The 18,548-nt window shown below is 45.0% G+C and overlaps 1 protein-coding gene across 1 annotated transcript in view; it reads left to right on the top strand.

The window, feature by feature from the left end:
• Positions 1-9,272: 9,272 nt before the first annotated feature.
• Ints6l (integrator complex subunit 6 like) overlaps positions 9,273-18,548 on the top strand; it is a 62,979-nt gene continuing 53,703 nt past the window's right edge. Inside the window, 2 exon segments of the mRNA XM_037198810.1 lie at positions 9,273-9,759; positions 9,892-9,969. Coding sequence (XP_037054705.1) covers positions 9,649-9,759; positions 9,892-9,969 — 189 coding nt within the window. The 5' untranslated portion in view covers positions 9,273-9,648.

Here is an 18,548-nt window from a genome sequence, read left to right on the forward strand (position 1 = left end):
ACTTCCTGTTCCTGTGTGGCCATGTAAAGACAACAAGCTCTGCTGCCAAGAGTCTTCTATCTCCAAGTGACAAGAGGGAAAACTGAAAGACTCTGCATTTGAGACAGAAGGACAAAGTGACTTCTAAGTACAGCCAAGTCAAAAGTCTGTTCTTGTTAACATTTCAAGTACATGACATGTACTTAAACACAACGGGGGTTGAGAGCTGTTGATTTTTAGAAATGGCCATGAGAAAGAGAAAAGAATGATAAAAAGAAGCAAAGTGTTTCTTCTCTGATTAGTGGAAATGGTTTGGTGTAACAGTTGGTTAAGAACTTTGCACACCAGTGATTTTTTTCCCCACAAGTTAAAGAGAAAAGCAACGGTTTGTCAGCACCGTGGGCTAAATAGCAGTGTTCAGACGCGGGGCCTCTGGAAGGTGGTCACATCGTGAATGAATTCATTCATCTATGAATTCATAGCTTAGTTAGCCTTAGGGAAGGACTTGGTTATAACACCCCACCCCACCCCCGAGTGCTTCCTATCCACCATGAAATGAGCCTTTCCTTTGCTCCATCCTCCACCATCACGTACTGCCTCCTCAGGCTTCAAACCAAGTGGACCAAGTCACCCCATACTGACGCTTCTGTAACCATAACCACATGAATGTTTCCTACTTGAAGTGGGTTTCTCTCATGTATTGTGTCACAACAATGCAAAGCTGTTGTACATCTTTCTTATGGGGAGATGTGAACAAATTCGTATTTACCGACAGGCTACCATCGACAGAGCGAAGAAACCACTCCATCCAAATCAAACCTAGTGAACCAGTGAATGCATAGGGCTCCTTACAGGAGCAGGCACACAAAGGCAGCTGCATCACCAAAAAAGCCCACCCCAGGGTGAGTGACATTCTTAGAGCTCTCTGCATGACTTGCACGCCACTCAGCTGCTCAGAGATCAGCTGCTCAGAAATCAGAGGACAGAAGGGCTTCCTCTCCAAGCAAGCATTGCTACTTGTAAAACTTTGGGGCGGGATGCTTTGTGAATCTCAAAAACGTATAGTTCCCAAATCTCATCAGCCTCTGTGCGGTCTCCCAACTTTCCCTGGGAGGGAATGTTTTGTGCCGAGTATATTGCTACCCAACACTGGACACGCCAAGGATGCAGCTTTCTCAGGTGGTCGCCCAAGCTGGGGTGGCCTCTTGGTGTCGTATGTTTCTTTAAGTAACTCCTCAGTCATACTTCTGTAAGTAACCTGATAAAGCCACTTGTTCACCAAGACTTGGGGGGGCTCATTTCTTTGGTCTGTTGTCAGAACCTTATCTGGGGTGAGTAGATTTTTGGTTCCTATCTTCCCAGGAAATGTCATACAACAGAGGCTGACGAAAACATGGGGTGGGTGGGGTATGTGTGTGTGTGTGTGTGACAGAAACGAGATGAATTTGAAAAATATCTAAAAGGCAAACATCTGGCAGGATTTGATAGCCTTGTGCATGTGGGGAAAGAAAGAGCTGAAAGGAAGTTCTGGGTTCCTGGAAACAGAAAAGGCTGAGGCTGTCTGCCTGGGATAGGCCTCCCCACCACAGTGCTTAGCCTGTCAGGTGTGCCCTGGTACCACCACCCACAGAGTAGGATTCTTTTGCCCCCTGTGTTCCTGCCACTACAGACTACAGGGGCCATGCTGCTCCTGAGTCCAGGTACGAGCTAGAAGAAGAATATCACAGCAGGAAGGAAGAGACAAGATGGAGATTTCAAGGGTTTTGCCCAGAGGCTCCTACACCGTACATGTGACAGGAAGTTACCCAAGTGGCAGAACCCGCTGGGAAGCTTGTGTTGGGACTGTACTGGGCCAAGTTTCATCACCAGCTATTTTTATTTTTAGCCTATGCCACGTCTTAGAGCAATCAGGTCTATAAATGTCCATACAGCTTGCCATGCCTGGGCCCCAGGCAGAAGGGAGCAGCTAAAAAAGGATTATGCTAGGCCTTGTCATGGGCTCTTAAATGCCCTTGCTCAGCAAATGCCTGGATCTTACTTCCAATTTCTGGTTTTCCCATCACCATCACCAGCCCTCTTCCCATCGGGTTTCAGAAAAGAGGGTCCTAGGAGAACAAGTAGATGGCCATCTATCTCTAGGTAAATCACCACAAAGCCAGGTCCCACAGTGGCCAGCAGCTCCAGGTGGCCTGCTACTCTGGCTTTCCTGGACTCCTCTGTTGAGCCTCTGCGGATGTATCTTCCCTCTCTCAGCGGTTTGTCCTATTGCTATTATTAAAGAGAAGGGACACTTGGCTTCTGAGTGAGGCAGCTAGCTAGCTAATCAGCTTAGGGGCCTCAAGTCTCCGCACCTTTACCTAAGAGGAAGAATAGGCCTTATCTCACAGGACTATGGAACTGAGCTAAAATACACAGAGGGTAAGTGCCTTGTCTTGTTTATGCTTAGGGAATGAAGTACTTCCCATCAATTTGAACCCTCTGGGCAGTTCAGTTTTAGACTCTACTATTCTAACTTGTTTCCTGATTATTTCTATTTAAATGGCCAACAGATGACTCAAACTCACCTTGCCCCATTACACAGATGGACCCTCTCTACCTCACTCAACTTTTCCTATAGTTTTAGCTCCATCTAATAAACTAAGTATCTCCTTGTTTGCCTGGCCCCAAAGGCAAGAACTTTGACCTATCTTATCAGCTGATGTATATCTGCCTTGTAAAACAATCCAGGGGAGGGGGCCCTGGAGAGATTGCTCAGTGGCTAAGAGCATTAACTGCTCTTTCAGAGGACCTGGTTCCAATTCTCAGCAACTACATGACGGCTTATAGCTGTCTGTAAATTCCAGTTCCTGGGGGATCTAATGGTCTCTTCTTGCCTCCTTGGGCTCCGGGCACTCACATGGTGCAAACATACATGCAGGCAAAACAGCCATTCACATAAAATAAGTGAACGGATAAATAAATACCCCAATGCTGGGCACATAGATGCTGCTAAATAAATATTTGTTGAATAAAGCTATTCTCCTATGCATTTATTACCCTATTTCCCGCTTTAGCCCATTTTCCTTTTCCTATTGCTCAAGCCAAAATACTGGTTGTCCTTCATTCCAAGTTTTTTTTTCACAGCCATGTTCAGTCCCAAGTTAAGACTTTATATGCCCCTGCTCCAATGGGCCTGACACCCACTCACTTCTTTCTAATCCTTAGTCACAAATGTATTGCGCCTACATTACAGAAGTAGACTGCTCAAGTCTTCTGTTCCCATACAGCTCATTCACCATGCTGCAAATATAATGATAGCACCAAACCACAATCCATTGATCTTTCTTCAGTAGTTCCTTCATGCCTCCAGGACAGCAGTCAACTCCTAACTGAGCCAGCTAGGCCCTACCTCACCTAGGTCCTGCTCATTTTTCCAAGTTCCTTTCTACCTCCTTTCTCCTTGTCCTGCTCCATCAGCCCAGGCTCCCCTACTCTGCAGCCATACAGAACTTTCATGTTTTCAGAGGGGGCTATTTGACCCTCTCTCTCCATCTTCGTCCTCTTACTGTTTTCTGCCTAGAATTCCGTCCTTCCCTCCTCTGCCTCCAGCAGCCTTCCTTCACAGTCTATGTTCATGTCATTGGCAGCTTCAAAGTCAGATTCCTCGGGAAGCCTCTGCTCCCCACTGCCACTTCTCCAATATACGCTCCTCCTCGGTGCTTCTTCTCTTAGAGCGCTTCCCATAATAGTGTATCTACATCATTCCTCCACTAGAATGTAAGCTTTATAAGGACATGGGCTATAGTTAGTCTTGCTTTTACTGAATCTGTACATAGCATAAACTTTTTCTTATTTTTCCAGCAGTGGCAACAGAACCCAGTGCCTACTGCATGGTAGTTCTTGATTATTGAACTATATTCCCAGAACACTTTGTGTTTACCTAGTTTTGAAAAAGGCTCTCATTAAGTCACCCAGGCAGGCCTTAAACTCTTTCTGTAGACCTACAAGGCCTTGTACTTGTGGTCATCTGCTTCAGACTCCCAAGTAGCTGGGATTACAGACCCGAGCCATTAGATCCAGCTATAAAACCTTTTTATAAATATTAATTCATACAATTTTCTTAATACTCATATGAGGTGCTATTATTATTAGCATTATATAGATAATGAAGCTGGAACAGTGCAAGGTCAGATAACGTGCCCAAAGTCACATGCTGGCTTGTTGCAAAGTTGGAATAATACAAAAATCCAAGCTCTTATAGCTACAGTTCCTCCATTGCTTTTCATATAGAAAGCCCATCCAAGTACTTTAAAATATAACAAGGAAAGAATGACTATGTGAATAAAGATTGTAGAAATAACAGAGTTCTGTGTGGGGGCAGTGGGAAGAAAAGATGTTGGACAGAATAAATGAGACAGATTATGTTTACATGCCAGCCATGGTGAAAAAATCTTAGTCCATAGCATAGGATGACTCTAGAAGAAATGGAAGGTGATGGACCAGGATATATCTCAACAGTATAGTACTGCCCTAGCATTCACTACTACGTTCACTTACTACTATACCCAAAAGTATGTTCATGAGGCAGGTGGGTAGGGTGGGGGAGCTCAGGAAGACAAATGGCAAATAGTAATGCCACCAATGGGAGAATGTAGGACATACCATTGGACTCGTTCAGAAATGGCCACTGAGGACATCTAAGAAGTTTCCATGGAGTGCTGGAGAAAGAAATCAGACAGCATGGGCTTAAAGAATGTGAGGGTATGGAGGAAGCATCCAGGGAAACTTGATTCCTCTCTGAGCCGTGGAGGGCAGACTTAGGAATCATGAAGTCAGATCTTCTTAAGATGTGATGACTAGGGCATGCTTAATTTCAGGAGGATTGACTCTTTGGAAAGTGAGGAGTGAAATAGGCTTAGACTGGAACAAAGCTGCCACTTCTCCGCAGCAGCAAGCACACTGTGGCCAAGGACGTAAAATGTAAGTGTGGCACAAGGCTGGCATTTGGGGAGAGGGAACGAGCAGTGTTAAGTTAAGAAGTCCTTCCTGGGAAGCATCTGGTGGCACCCGACATGAGCATGAAAGGTCTGGAATGAGGAAGTATGATGGGGAGGGAGGAAAATAATTTAGGGCCTATTAATGAAGAAAAAGCAGACAATGAATGGAGATGTGAGGAAAGAGGAAATGATTTTCAAGATCTCCCAAGTTCAAAGAACGTGAGAAGACTGAAAAGATTGGATGGGCAATGCAGTTCACAGAGACATAATGAAAAAGATCCATTTACTTGCCAGCCAGAAGTCTGGCAAGTAAAACAAACCTCAAATTGGGGAATAGTAGGGAAGATTTGACAGAGGGAGATAAACAGTGTGCTGTAGACCCCTCCAAACAACTTTGTAAGGAGCATAAGGCAAGCTGCCAAGGTGACAATTGAAGGGCTTCATCTGTAGAGGCCTACCAGGACCCTAACCCTAAAGGTCCCAGAGCCACAAGGACACCTTCCTCAGGTGGAGGATGGTGGGGAGGGACAATGATCCAGGGCTGGGTAGCCCTAGGAAAGGATATGCAACATAATGCCCAAGCACTTGAGAAGACAATGAAAGGATGAAAACCAGGATGAATTTGATAAGTTCTTTTAACAAGCGTTGATTGAGCAAGTACTTTGCACGAGGCATCAGTCATAGGCGTTGACTGTTCTCAAAAAGTTTACACTCTAGTTGGAGGGCAAGTCGGTTCAAGGCACTTAAACTGCAGCTCAGGAGTGGATGGTGTGTAGCAGAGAAAGATACAGAAAGACCTCTCGGTCTTAGTATTAATGTGTGGCGTAGAGGTCTACATAGTATACCTTAATAGAGCTCACACTGAAAAAGCCAGTTGGGGTTTTGACTTAATCTGGGTAAGTATATAAATATATATAAATATAAATCCACTAAGTTACTACTTTTTGTCTATTGCCACTTCTGCATTTTATAATGAGACGTGGACAGTTCTCAGATTTTTAGGTTTGCATCACTGCAGTTACTCTCGAGCTTATGCCAAAAAGAATGAATTAACATGCCTGCCTTGTTTGAAGGAGAACAAGTACAGTATAAGGAGTTTGCCTGCCAGGAAAGACTCTCTACCCTGCAGGACCTGTGTGTCCCCAACTGCGGGAGAATTGTGTGACTGAAGCTATTTGTGCTTTGCTAATGTTGGCAAGTTACTTTTAAAACTTCCTGCAGCTTTTACTTGGGAGAAAAATCTGGGAGAAAAGTATAAGAGTTTTTTTTTTGGGGGGGGGGATTGAGACAGGGTTTCTCTGTGTAGTTTTGGTGCCTGTCCTGGATCTTGCTCTGTAGCCCAGGCTGGCCTCGAACTCACAGAGATCCACCTGCCTCTCCTTCTCAAGTGCTGGGATTAAAGGTGTGCGCCACCACCGCCTGGCCAGATCTTTTAAGACTTATTTTTTATTTTGAATTCCCTGCATGTATGTGTTTCTACATGTGGGTATGTGCATATGAGTGCAGCCATCAGATTCCCAGGAGCTGGAATTCCAGATGGTTGTAGGCCTGGTATGAGTGCTAGAAACTGAACTCAGGTCCTCTGCCAGAGCAGTAGAAGCTCTTACCCCTGAGCCATCTCTCCAGCCCCTAAAGGAATTTTTCAAAAGTCATCTTAAAATACCATTTGTGGCCGGCGGCGGTGGCGGCGGCAGCGCACGCCCTTAATCCCAGCACTCGGGAGGCAGAGCCAGGCGGATCTCTGTGAGTTTGAGGCCAGCCTGGGCTACAAAGTGAGTTCCAGGAAAGGCACAAAGCTACACAGAGAAACCCTGTCTCGAAAAAACCAAAAAAAAAGTACCATTTGTGAACTAGTGCACATTATGCCTCAACAGTCCTATTACCAATGAATCAATAATGTCATAATAAAACATAAACTCCTCATGAGTAGTACTCTATTTTATTCAACAGAAGATGATAAATCAACCCAATGTATTTATTCGGTTAGATGAGAGTGACACATTTATTACTATTATTATTATTTATAAATTAACTTTAATGAAAATTATAAATTGTGCAAAACTGGTTTCTAGGTCATGCTCCCTCTTTCCCTAAAGTTGTGCAGAATTCTCAGATGGGCTCCAGGATCTGTCCCCCTGCTGTATAATCACTTTCCCTTAAGTGTGGGTGGGACTCCTGACTTGCTTCTAGTCAGTGGTAATGGTAATGGATGTCGCTGTCATGATTATGTTACATTGTATAAGGTTCTATGTCAGCAGATTGGAGAGAGAGCTTTCCCTGCTGGCCGTGAAGAAGCAGCTGCGTTGTGAACAGGTGATGGAGAGGACTGTGTGGCAGGGAACATTAGCAGCAGGCAGATCTGTGGGTGGCCTTCAGCCTCTATACATACCGTCCTAATGAATTCTGCCAACAGCCTTCCTGAGCTTTACCAAGCTGATTCTTTCCTGGTTGAGCTCCCAGATGAAATGTGGCCTGGCCAATACCCTGACCACAGCTCTATGAGATGGAGCAGGAAATCCAGCTAAATCGGACCATGAGATAACACTTAAGTATGTGTTAAGCTGATGAATTTGTGATAATTTACTACACAACAATACAAAAACCAGCACACAGGCATCCACTGGTCATAAACTTTTATTTGCACCCTAGCCCATGTAGAATACTGTCTTTCTTCAGTAATACTTAATGATTTATTTTTATTTTCAATTACATGAATGTGGGGTGTGTGTGTGTGTGTGTGTGTGTGTGTGTGTGTGTGTGTGTGTATGTGCACATGTGTGTAGTGCCAGTGGAGGCCAGAAAAAGGTGTGGAATTCCCCAGACCTAGACTTGCAGGTAGTTGTGAGTCACTCCATGCTTGTTCTGGGAACCAAACTCGGGTCCTCTGCAAGAGCAGTAAGCACGCCTATCCAATGAGCAATGTCTCCAGACCCTTTTCCAATAATACTGAAAACAGAATGAACACGGGGGCTTTTCGTGTCTTTCCACCCTTATTTACCCACTAATTCTCTATATTCTAACCCACCGGCCTGAAATGTATCAGGCATAGTCTGGCCTCTGGTTGGCTTTGGTTCACACCATTCCTTCTCACCTGGATTCCCTCCTTTACACCTTGCTCTTTGCCCATAAAACCTGAACTTCTAGACCATGGACAATTGCTCCCACAGTGTTTTTACTTGCATTACTTTTTGTCTGTGGTTTATAAACTATCATGGAATCACTTCTGAAATCTTATTTCTCAGAAAACATTATATATTATATATATATATATATATATATAGAGAGAGAGAGAGAGAGAGAGAGAACATATACATAGGATGGCTACAGCAATATAGAAAATATTTGCAGATATGTATGTGGTCTTCTCATTAAAATTGTACACTCATTGAACCCCAAGATTCCAACTTGTACATAGCACATTGCTAGAAATCCTCGGCATCAGCATCAGCATCAGTGCTGGGAATCAAACCCAGGGCATCGCATGTTCTAGGCAAGCATTCTACTAATGTGCTTCAGCCCTACCCACAAATCGTCTTCGTTAAAAATAATGGGCGGGGCGATGGTGGTGCACGCCTTTAATCCCAGCACTCGGGAGGCAGAGCCAGGTGGATCTCTGTGAGTTCGAGGCCAGCCTGGGCTACAGAGCGAGATCCAGGAAAGGCACAAAGCTACACAGAGAAACCCTGTCTTGAAAAACCAAAAAAAATAAAATAAAATAAATAAAAAATAAAAAAAATAATGGTCACAACAGTGGTTGAAGTATCACAGTTTGGCCAGTGTTTCAAAGCTTGAGAAAGCCTGTCTTTGCAAAAAGATAGCTTAGGGGAACTGTTTCAGTGCTAGTGTCCTTTTTAAGTAGCTACATGCCGAATACAACCTAGATAAGGACACATAAACACTGATCAGGAAGAGGGACTAAGCTAAAGGAATTCGAGCAAGTATGGCCAGGAAAGAAGTTTGCTGCTACTGAAATGTTTTGGTCTTAGCCACTGGCAGGATTGATTAATTGTTTTCTGTGCAGCCTGCCTAAACATCTGTTTTGTACAACTGTTGCTCAATTTTCTCTTCCTTTCGAATCACTATCTTTGAAGCACAAAAGACCACACAAATTACCGTAAGGGCTTCCCAATCCTTTAAAGGAGAATCTGAGCTTGAAGACGGTTCTTTACTCTCTAGCCCCTTACCTCCAGCAAGGGTTCAAACTTCAACTCTTAGGCTTGACCCAAGTCCCTCCCCTTACCGTGTCATCTAATGAATATGCAAATTAAACATAATTGGCAGCCAATGGCGTGGGTCCTGGTCACATGGTGCCGATGGTAGGTGAGCAGACAGAAGTTGTGTCAGTGAACAGAGAGGGCTCTCAGTCTGGGGCGAGCGCTCTAGTGAGCGTGGACGGATGCTTAGGCAGTAGTCCTGGCAGCGGCGGCAGCAGCAGGCAGTAGTGGTGGCAGAAGAGGGGAAGAGGGACGGCCCCGAGACCTACACACACTCACACTTTCAAGTTCTCTTGAAGGGAGAGGAGTTGGGGCTGCAGAAAGAGGAGGCCAGGAGCGGTCCCATCTATCCCATTCCATCTCCCCCTCTTCCTCTTGCTCCCTGGCTCTGTGAGAGTTCAGGATTTGGGTAGCCATACGTGGCAGCGAGGGCAAAGGGGCCGGGAGAGTGGGGACCAGAGCCAAAGGTGTAGTGGAAGATGCCCATCCTGCTGTTCCTCATAGATACGTCCGCCTCCATGAACCAGCGCACTGACCTGGGCACCTCCTATTTGGACATTGCCAAAGGCGCTGTGGAGTTATTCTTGAAGGTAAAAGGAGGGGAGAGGAGAGATGGGGGTTGCTCCTGCGGGATGGGGGCGGTTGGACTGAGGTGCTTCTGTAACGTTTGTATCGCTTCCCCTCGTTTCCTACGCGATCCCTCCGTCACCCTCGCCCCGCAGCTGCGAGCCCGGGACCCGGCCAGCCGCGGAGACAGGTACATGCTGGTCACCTACGATGAGCCTCCGTACTGCATCAAGGTAAAGAGGCCAGCGGGGGAGCAGCGGCGGGCGGGCGGAGGGCGGCGGGCGGGCGGGAAGAGCGAGCGCGTCCGCCAGCCGCCGCCGGAGCCGCTGATCCCCTTTGCCTCCGCCCGTGGCGATCCTGCGTCGCCCTTGCGGGACGGGCTTGGGTGCGGGGCGCCGAAGGCCAGGAGGAGCGGGGAGGTCAGCGGCGCCCGGGGGTCGCAGAGAGGGACCCGAGAAGGGGCAGCCCGGGTAGAAAAGGCACAGGACGGCTAAGCTTGCAGCGCGACGGCTGCAATCACCTCGGAAGATGGCGGACATTTTGCTTTTGTATGAGGCAGCCGGAGGCAGGGTGAGGGCGCTGCTGAGATGGAAAGGAGGGAGGGGAGGAGGCTGAGGAAGGAGGGCTCAAGGCCCTTGGTGAGGCTGCGGCCCCTTCGCCTGGGACTCCGCCCTAACGTGCTCCTAGCCCAGCGCGGGCTTTCCTGCCGCCCGGGCTCCTCCTCTGGACCCTCCTTCCATCCCTCGGCCCGCCCTGCCAGGGCTTCCTCTCCCTCCGCCTGCTGCCGTCCTCTTCTCCTCCACCACATCTTCCCCTCCTCTTCCTGCCCAGCGCAGGGACGCGCTAGAGCGGGCCTCCGGGAGCTGCTCCTTTGCATTGGAGCCCCTGGACCCCGCCCCCGCGCCCACCCCCGCCCTCCCCCGCGCCCCACCCGTTTGGAAATGGTTCGCCTAGGCTGCTCCCAGCTCCCAGACCCTGAAAGCTCTTTTCTGCTCGGCGCTCAGTCAGATTGAGCCCGGCTCTCAGTTACCTTAGCGACTGTTGCTGTTTCATTGGAAATTCCTGCGAAGCAACCACTGAATGTGTGTGTGTGGGGGGGGGCGGTTGGGGGGATGCCTGCGCAGAATCTTCTTAGGGAACTGGTTTAACAGGGGCCAGAGGTTTTTAGGGAGCTAGCCTACCTATTTGCATCCGAAATTAGGTTTGCTCTTAGCTGCATAGGGATTTGCCAAGGGTACGATTGGACTCAGAGCAGATGCACTAGTCAAATTCGATGATTTGATTCTCAAGATCTGACCCTTAGCCTCCGTAGGGTAGTTTTTTTGTGTTCCCATGGTGAAGAGATAAAGAACTGGTTTGCCTGCAGTAGCTTGATAAGAGGAACTCAAACTGTTAAATCATCCTGCATAAGGATCGTGCTTGTATTTTGAAATTTTAGAGGGTTGTTACCATTATCCCCCATGTCTTTTACTAGCAAGTGTGTCTGTCTCTCCCACTCCCCCTCCACTCCCGGTCTAAATCATCTTAGTAAATTAACAGGAGGCTTAGTCTGGGTGTGTTGTAAGCCTTGGTTTAGCGAATTGTTTTGATGAAAGATACCTCTCAAAGTGATTAAGTTAACCAGGGTGTTCTTTCAGACATAATGAAAGTGAAGAGACTTATTTGGTAAGTCTCAGCTTTGATTAAACGTTTAATTTGCAGATTCCTCCTAACATTATTCTGGTTTCATTACTTGGTTTTCAATTTTTATTTATCTACCACCACCCCCAATCGAGCTACTAGACATCTTGCAAAATGTCATATGTTTTTAGAAAATGTCAGTTTTCCGGGCCAGCCTGGGCTAACATAATTGCAAGTATAGGGCTGGAGACCTAACTTTTAGTGATGGAGCACTTACAAATATGAAGCCTTGCAAACATTCTATCCTCACCATAGAAACATCAAATAAGATCCAGAGTCCAAATGTTTACATCTTTTGACTATTGATAACAGCAGTAAGAGCCTACCATTTGTAGTATGGCTATATGGAGATATACTCAGTAATTTGTAGCAGTGGAAGACTACGTAAAAAAACAGTGTATGTATCTTTTTCTATAAAGGTAAAACTTACTGAGCGTTTTGTGAGGACTGATAATAGTTCCTAAAATAGTTTTTTGAGTTATCAGAATTACATGACAGCCTGTCATAGTATTACATGCCTTTAATCCCAGAACTCAGAAGGCAGAGGGAGACCGATCTCTATGAGTTTGAGCCCAGCCTGATCTACACAGGAAGTTCTAGGCCAGCCAGGGTTATATAGTGAGACACTTTCTAAAAAAAAAAAAAGAAAGAAAGAGAAGAAAGAAAGAGAAGAAAGGAAAAGAATTAAATGACAATCTGCAAAATCTTTTCCCTTGGAAGGAATGAAATGTTTTGCCCACTTTAACAGCCATTATTCCACCTTCAAGTCCACCATTGGAATCCCGTGGCTCCTCCTATTTTTTTCAGTGCTGGGATACAACTCAGGCCCTCCTGAATGCTGGGCAAGTGTTCTGCCACTGAGCTGCATTCCCAGCCAGTGTGCTTAGTTATACTGTGCCTTCCTACTTACTTCATTCAGTGAACTACCCTGAGTTGCCATGTACTTTTTAATGGCTGTGTATCTTAGCCACTTGTTTACGAAGCACTCAATATTTGTGTGGAACAGAAGAAAACGTTCAATGTTATTTTAGTTTAAATTTCATTTTAGCTTTTTTTTTTCACTTTAGCTCTTTTTATCCTACCGCTTTACATCTTCCCCTTAAACAAGAAGCAGTCTACCTTTGATTTTTTTCTCCTGTAGATCAAATGTGAGAAGATACTTTGTATACTATGTTTAATTATTAATCACTTCATCTTAGTCTTTATGCCTTCCCAAGCCTTTTCAGTTCTCATTTAACCCATGAAAGGAAAGGGTAAGAATCTGATCATATTCTTGTCCTTTACCAACATTCTTATTGGTAGACCCTGTTTAGGTAAGAATTTTCTGAATTTCTCGTTTGGATATTACCTTCTGCCTACCCCAACTCTCTCCTCTGCCTGTAATAACTTCCGTTCTTTTGCTTTTGAGGGTTGTAGCTTGCTTGGGAATTTGGAAACTTTGGAGCATCTGGTGATATTTTTCATACAATTCGGGGTAGACTTTCACTTGCTCTGGCTGGGAGCCCTGCAGGTCCTGCTCTCTCTCACCCATGCTATCCAACAGGCCCCGCGTCGGTTGTCAGCAGGCTCCTTGCTTCCTGCTTGAAACTTCGCTGTTTGCAGTGAAGGGGCCCAGGTCCTCCCAGCAAAGTGAAGGGTTGGCAGCATTTTATTGGTAGCCAATTGTTCTGCAGAATAAATAAAGTCAGTGTCATTTTCACTTTCTCCGAGGCTGCAGAAACAGTGTAATAGTTTACTTCTCAAATCTGGACTGGGTCCAGCTCCAAATGCTTCCAAATGAATTTTGTTCTGCTAGTAGGTCCTCCGCTCTTGCAACTGTAACAGGCCTGAGTTGTGCATTTGCTTGGGAGATTTCTTTTTAACAGGCATGCAACTCTTCCCAGTATATCCACTTACAAGCTTTGACAATAAATCTTGGGAGGAGTTACTGCAACAGGAATATATATGCAGTATATTTTCAGTGTACATGCTAGGATACCCTTGTTTAGCATTTTATAATTTCCAGTGTATCCTTAGAAGATGAATATAGTTCAGGGCTTTAAACATAGTGTGTGAGGGGTTTTGTGGCATAGTTCTTAATGGTCTTGCCTGAGATTCTGCTGCCTTGTATGTTTTGTTTTGTTATGAATCATAATTTCCGTTTATTCTGTGACTGGGAGAGGCAGACTTGTCAGAAGAAAGTAAGCCATTAGCCTGAGCTCTCTCCAGTAAAAGTATTCAAAATAATTTCGTATTTGAAGCCCCTTTATTAAAATTATTTTTATTTAAAGGGGATTATTTTTAACATAATACAGAATCATCTTTCTAGAAATAGTTGAAACATGTGCACAAATAAATAGTAGTCAGAAGTATGTTATAAATAAGATAATGTTTCAAAGAAATATCCTACACCCTAAAATAGTAAATTGAAAAAGTGAGTGATTCTCTTGGATATTGCTTTTTCGGATATTGCTTTTTCATATTGTGTAGCTACTTTTGCTTATTGGCGTCTACATGCCTTTGTCAATATGAGCCAGAAAGAGGAAGAATTCCAGCCTGTAGACTGAGGAAGTAAACCTAAGGTTTTAAAAAAAAGATACATGTAACAGACATCGATTAGAATTTTAATTGGGGTATTACAGGACTCTTTTTTTTGGGGGGGCGGGTTTCAATACAGGGTTTCTCTGTAAAGTCCTGGCTGTCTTGAAACTAGATCTGTAGACCAGGCTGGTCTTAAACTTGGAGATCCACCTGCCTTTGCCCCACCTGCCTCTGTCTCCCAAGTGCTGGGATTAAAGACTTGTGCTACCACTGCCTGGTTAAAGGAGCATCTTTTAAGAGGGTCCTCTATTATGGATAAGACTCTGTAGAAATGTTTTGGGGTAAAATAGTAGCAACATAACCTGTAAGAGCCATGTTAGGCAATGCAAGACACTTTTAAAACTCAAAATCCCCAAATGCTCAAAAGCAGCACATTCACTTTAATGATTAATTGTTTCCCCCATGATTTTGTTTGCACCTCCCCTTTTAGACAAGGTCCCTTATGTTGCCCTGGCTGACTTGAAACTGTTTATGTAGACCAGGCTGGCTTTGAACTTACAGAGATCAGCCTGCCTTTGCCTCTCAAGTGCTGAGATTAACAGTATGCACCACCATGCCTAGCTTGATTTTGGCTTTCTTTCTCCCTTTCCTTCCTCACTAGCTATGTGAAATATTTGACAATAGTTATTGTGAAACAAAAACAGAAGGACTTAACTGTAGAAGCCTGAATCTCTGACAAAGGTCTATTTTGTAAGCTCAGTGTTCAGATTAGGCATCAGCCGGAAGATACTAGGAGAAAACTGATGACATTGTAGAAACGCATCTACATTGTGTCCTAAGCCTTTCTTGTATCCATTCATTAAGTGTTACATTTGTCACTTTTCACCTGGGCCAGTGTTGTAGCTGGCCTTCAGTTGGTAGCTAGTCTTGCCCTCCAGTCATTTTTCCCCTTCATTGCTAAGTTTGTTGGTCTTTAAATCAAACAAAATAGTCATTCTCCTGTGAAAAATCCTGCGGGCACTGAGCATGGTGGCTCATGCTTGGACTCACAGCCTGGCCTGCGTATTGATACCTTGTCTCTCAAACCAAACCAAGTCCAGAATGGTGGCAGACTCCTATGAAGGCAGCACTTGGAAGGCTGATGCAGGAGAATTGACATGAGTTCTTAGTTCTTGCATAGTGAATTCCAAGCTATCCTGGGCTACAGAGTGAGATATTGTCTACAAAAAATGAATGAAAATTTTAAAATGAGAAAACATTTAAAAATCCTTCAGGATACTCCATTAGATGTCAGAATAAAATCCATACACCTTGGCCTAGACACTGGTGATGGCCTTGATCTGGACCGGGGTTCCTTTTCCAACAGTGTCTCTCCATTTTTCTTCTTTCCACATGAAGCCAGGCTCCAGTCATCAGGAGAAATGAAGCCCTCATCTCCGAACTCATTACGGCTCCTCTGTGTCATCGTCTATGTCATCCTCTGTAACTTGGACATATTTCGATTTACTTTGTTCTGTTTGATCCAGGTATCACTAGGTAGCCCAGACTAACTTGAATTTGGAGCAGTCCTCCTGCCTCAGCCTCCTGAGTGCTGAGATTACAGGCATGGGCCACCATGTTGGGCTCTGTTTTTTCTCTATCCTCCTGCTTCAGCCGCCTCTAAAGTGATCTGGCTCCTCTTTCCCACTTCCATCCACTCCAAGCACTGTAACAAATCCCCTTGTGAGTTCTTAACCCTGATCCCTTAATACTTTCTCCATAGTCCTACTTCTGCATTTAGCACTTTCTCTCTCTCTCTCTCTCTCTCTCTCTCTCTCTCTCTCTCTCTCTCTCTCTCTCTGTGTGTGTGTGTGTGTGTGTGTGTATTGTTACTGTTGTTTTTTGGGGGTAGAATACGAGGCTTCATGCATGCTAGGCAAGCATTTTACTGCTGAGATACATTCACAGCTCCTAGTGTGTTGAATATGTTAGTGTTCATCTTGACCTCCCTAATGCGAACATTTTAAAGGCATGTATTTGAACATAGGCATATTTGTACCTCAAGTACTAGAGAGTGCCTACATCTTAGTAGTACTCAAAGGGAAAAGACATTTTTGACAATGTGTATACACAAAAGCTTACCCCCTTTCCTACCCTCACTCCCATTTTCAAGATTTCTCTCCAGATAGTAATCACCATTAACAGTTCTAATTTCCCTTCACTGCCTGCAGTCCCTCTTTCTTGCAGGGAAATGCAACTTTTATCACTACAGTGATATGATCAAAATGGTGCTTCCCAAGGGTGGTCTGACAGTGCCTCCCTACTTCTGCAGTCTAGGCATGCGTTTATATTTATTGAACAATCTCTGTGCACCAGGCTTTGTTATAGAGACTTAGGGTGATACCAAGAACCACCCAGCTCAAGGGGAGAATGGGAATCATAGAGTACTGGACTCAACCAAAGGATCGGAGGTGAAGGAGGGGGAGGGTATATAGGACTGAGAACTCAGGTTGTCTGATTAGAATTGTGACTACTTCAGACAAAGCCCGGAAGTTTTGAAACTGACATGCTCCAGTCTGTGTATTTCTTCCGAGAAGAAGGTGTCTGAGGTGAATTGGAAGAGAAATGGGGCAGGCCTTGTCGTCTGCATCTGTTTGCTTATTATTTCCCAGTGTTTGTTGAAGTGGGCCAGGACGGAGAGGAAGTGGGGAGATAGTGGACTAACACGGAAGCTTTAGCTGAAGCTGCCTGCTCTTTCCTTAGTGCTGGCTACTTGGGATTTGGTCTTGGCACTGGGCTTGGGGATGGAGAGGCCAGGTGCAGGTAAGGAGAAGGCAAATATTTTCCTTTTTAGTTTGCCTTTGCTTCTGGAAGAGAATATGAACTGCTGGGAGCATTGGCTTCTTCGTTTCACAGGGACCAAACAAGGCAGCTGTTCTATGTCTTGGGGAGAAATGTGCTTTCTAGGAGAGGGCCGGGCTGAAGGGGCCTCTATGTGGGTGGGGGTGGGATCTGAATAAAGACAACTTAGCTCCTTTAATGTAGATCCTTAAACAAGAGGCTCCTGTTACTTTAGAGAGAGCGTGCGTGTGAGATCTAGTCCAACCCCATGGATAGATGTTGGAAGCCTGGTAGACTTACCTCTTGAATACGAGCTTGCAAGTAATGATTGACTTTCCAGAGCTTCCTCCTCAGGAAAGCCTTTTGAACCCATCGAGGTCACTCGGCCATAGAACTATTGTGTTTATTCTTGTTTCTGTTGGTAAATGGGTTAGGGTTTCCAGCCTGATTTGTTAAAAACACATGGTCTCCACTCCCCCTTTCTTCCTCTGAACTCCCTGTCAGAGCTTGGCACTGCCAGTGCTGGGTGAGGCTATGGAAGAGGCTCCAGTGGAGACAGCAAGGGGCTGAGATGGCACAGGCGGTTGGCATGGCTTTTTCAAACGTGCCAGCTGTTCATACTTTTTACAGTTGCTATTGTTGCATCTGCCCGTGCTCATCTGCATGTGCTACTCTGGTGCTTGTGTGGACGGCAGAGAAGGGCGGTTCTCTCCTTCCACTGTGTGGAAGCAGGGATAGGACTGAGGTCGTCAGGCTGGGAACAAGCACCGACTCGTGTCAGTGGCCCTAGAGTTTCTATTTTTCTACTCTTCAGCACAGCATCCACAGCCATGAATCCACATCCATTCAAAAGTGGATGCTTTACAAGTGTGCTGAACAAGGAAAAAACCATTTTTGTTCTAGTCTGTTAAATAAATTGCATAATAATTCAGTTATTTTTTTATTTTTTGGTGTGTGTGTGTGTGTGTGTGTGTGTGTGTGTTCTTACCATGTTCCTCAGGCTGGCCTCGAACCCCTGAGATCAAGTGATTTTCCTGCTGCTAACTACCTCTTTATAGGCTGGACTATAGGCACATACTGCCATTTCTAGGTTTTATATTTTTTTAAACATGGTTGCTTGGAAATATAAAGTTACATCTATGACTTGCACTGCATTTCTATGAGCAGTGTGGCTCTGTCCTTTTTCTGAAGGTGATTTCTGATGTGCAGGCCCTGGAAATAGTTTCTGAGAGAGGATCGTTTCATCAGAGTCCTGTTTAAAAATGAACAGCATCATAAAGGCCTCATTTATACATGAAAGGTTATCTTACAGTTCAGAGTTGATGGCTGGATAACCCTCGGCCCTGGGGCAACATACGAAAGCATCCCGTTCTTGACTGTACTGAAAGCTAGTTTGGTTGCTTAGATTTTTGGATGCAGTTACTGCCCCAACTGGTTGGGTTGGAATTGTTTCCTGGGCTAAGTATAGCATAGTACACGTATGAACGAATCTAACTGGGATCATTCAGAATTCATTTCAAACGTGTTTTCATTGGTGACACTCAATGGTTTGTCACACTGGTGACAAAAAAGCCTGTTTCAGGCTTTCAGTTTTATTAAAATATTTATTAAAGTATTTACTATGTCTCTTATTAGATTTCCCTAGCTCCTTGGCCCCAGAGTCTCTGGGAAAAGTACGATAAAGAGTTCATTTTTTCAGCTCAGAATAGTGCAAAGCTAAGAAACAAGAGAGTTTAAATTATTTTAATGATCCTTGCATGGTCCTATCTTAGCATGGGAAGACATCAGAAGC

Source organism: Peromyscus leucopus, chromosome X (genome assembly GCF_004664715.2).
Source record: "Peromyscus leucopus breed LL Stock chromosome X, UCI_PerLeu_2.1, whole genome shotgun sequence".
NCBI lineage: Eukaryota > Metazoa > Chordata > Mammalia > Rodentia > Cricetidae > Peromyscus > Peromyscus leucopus.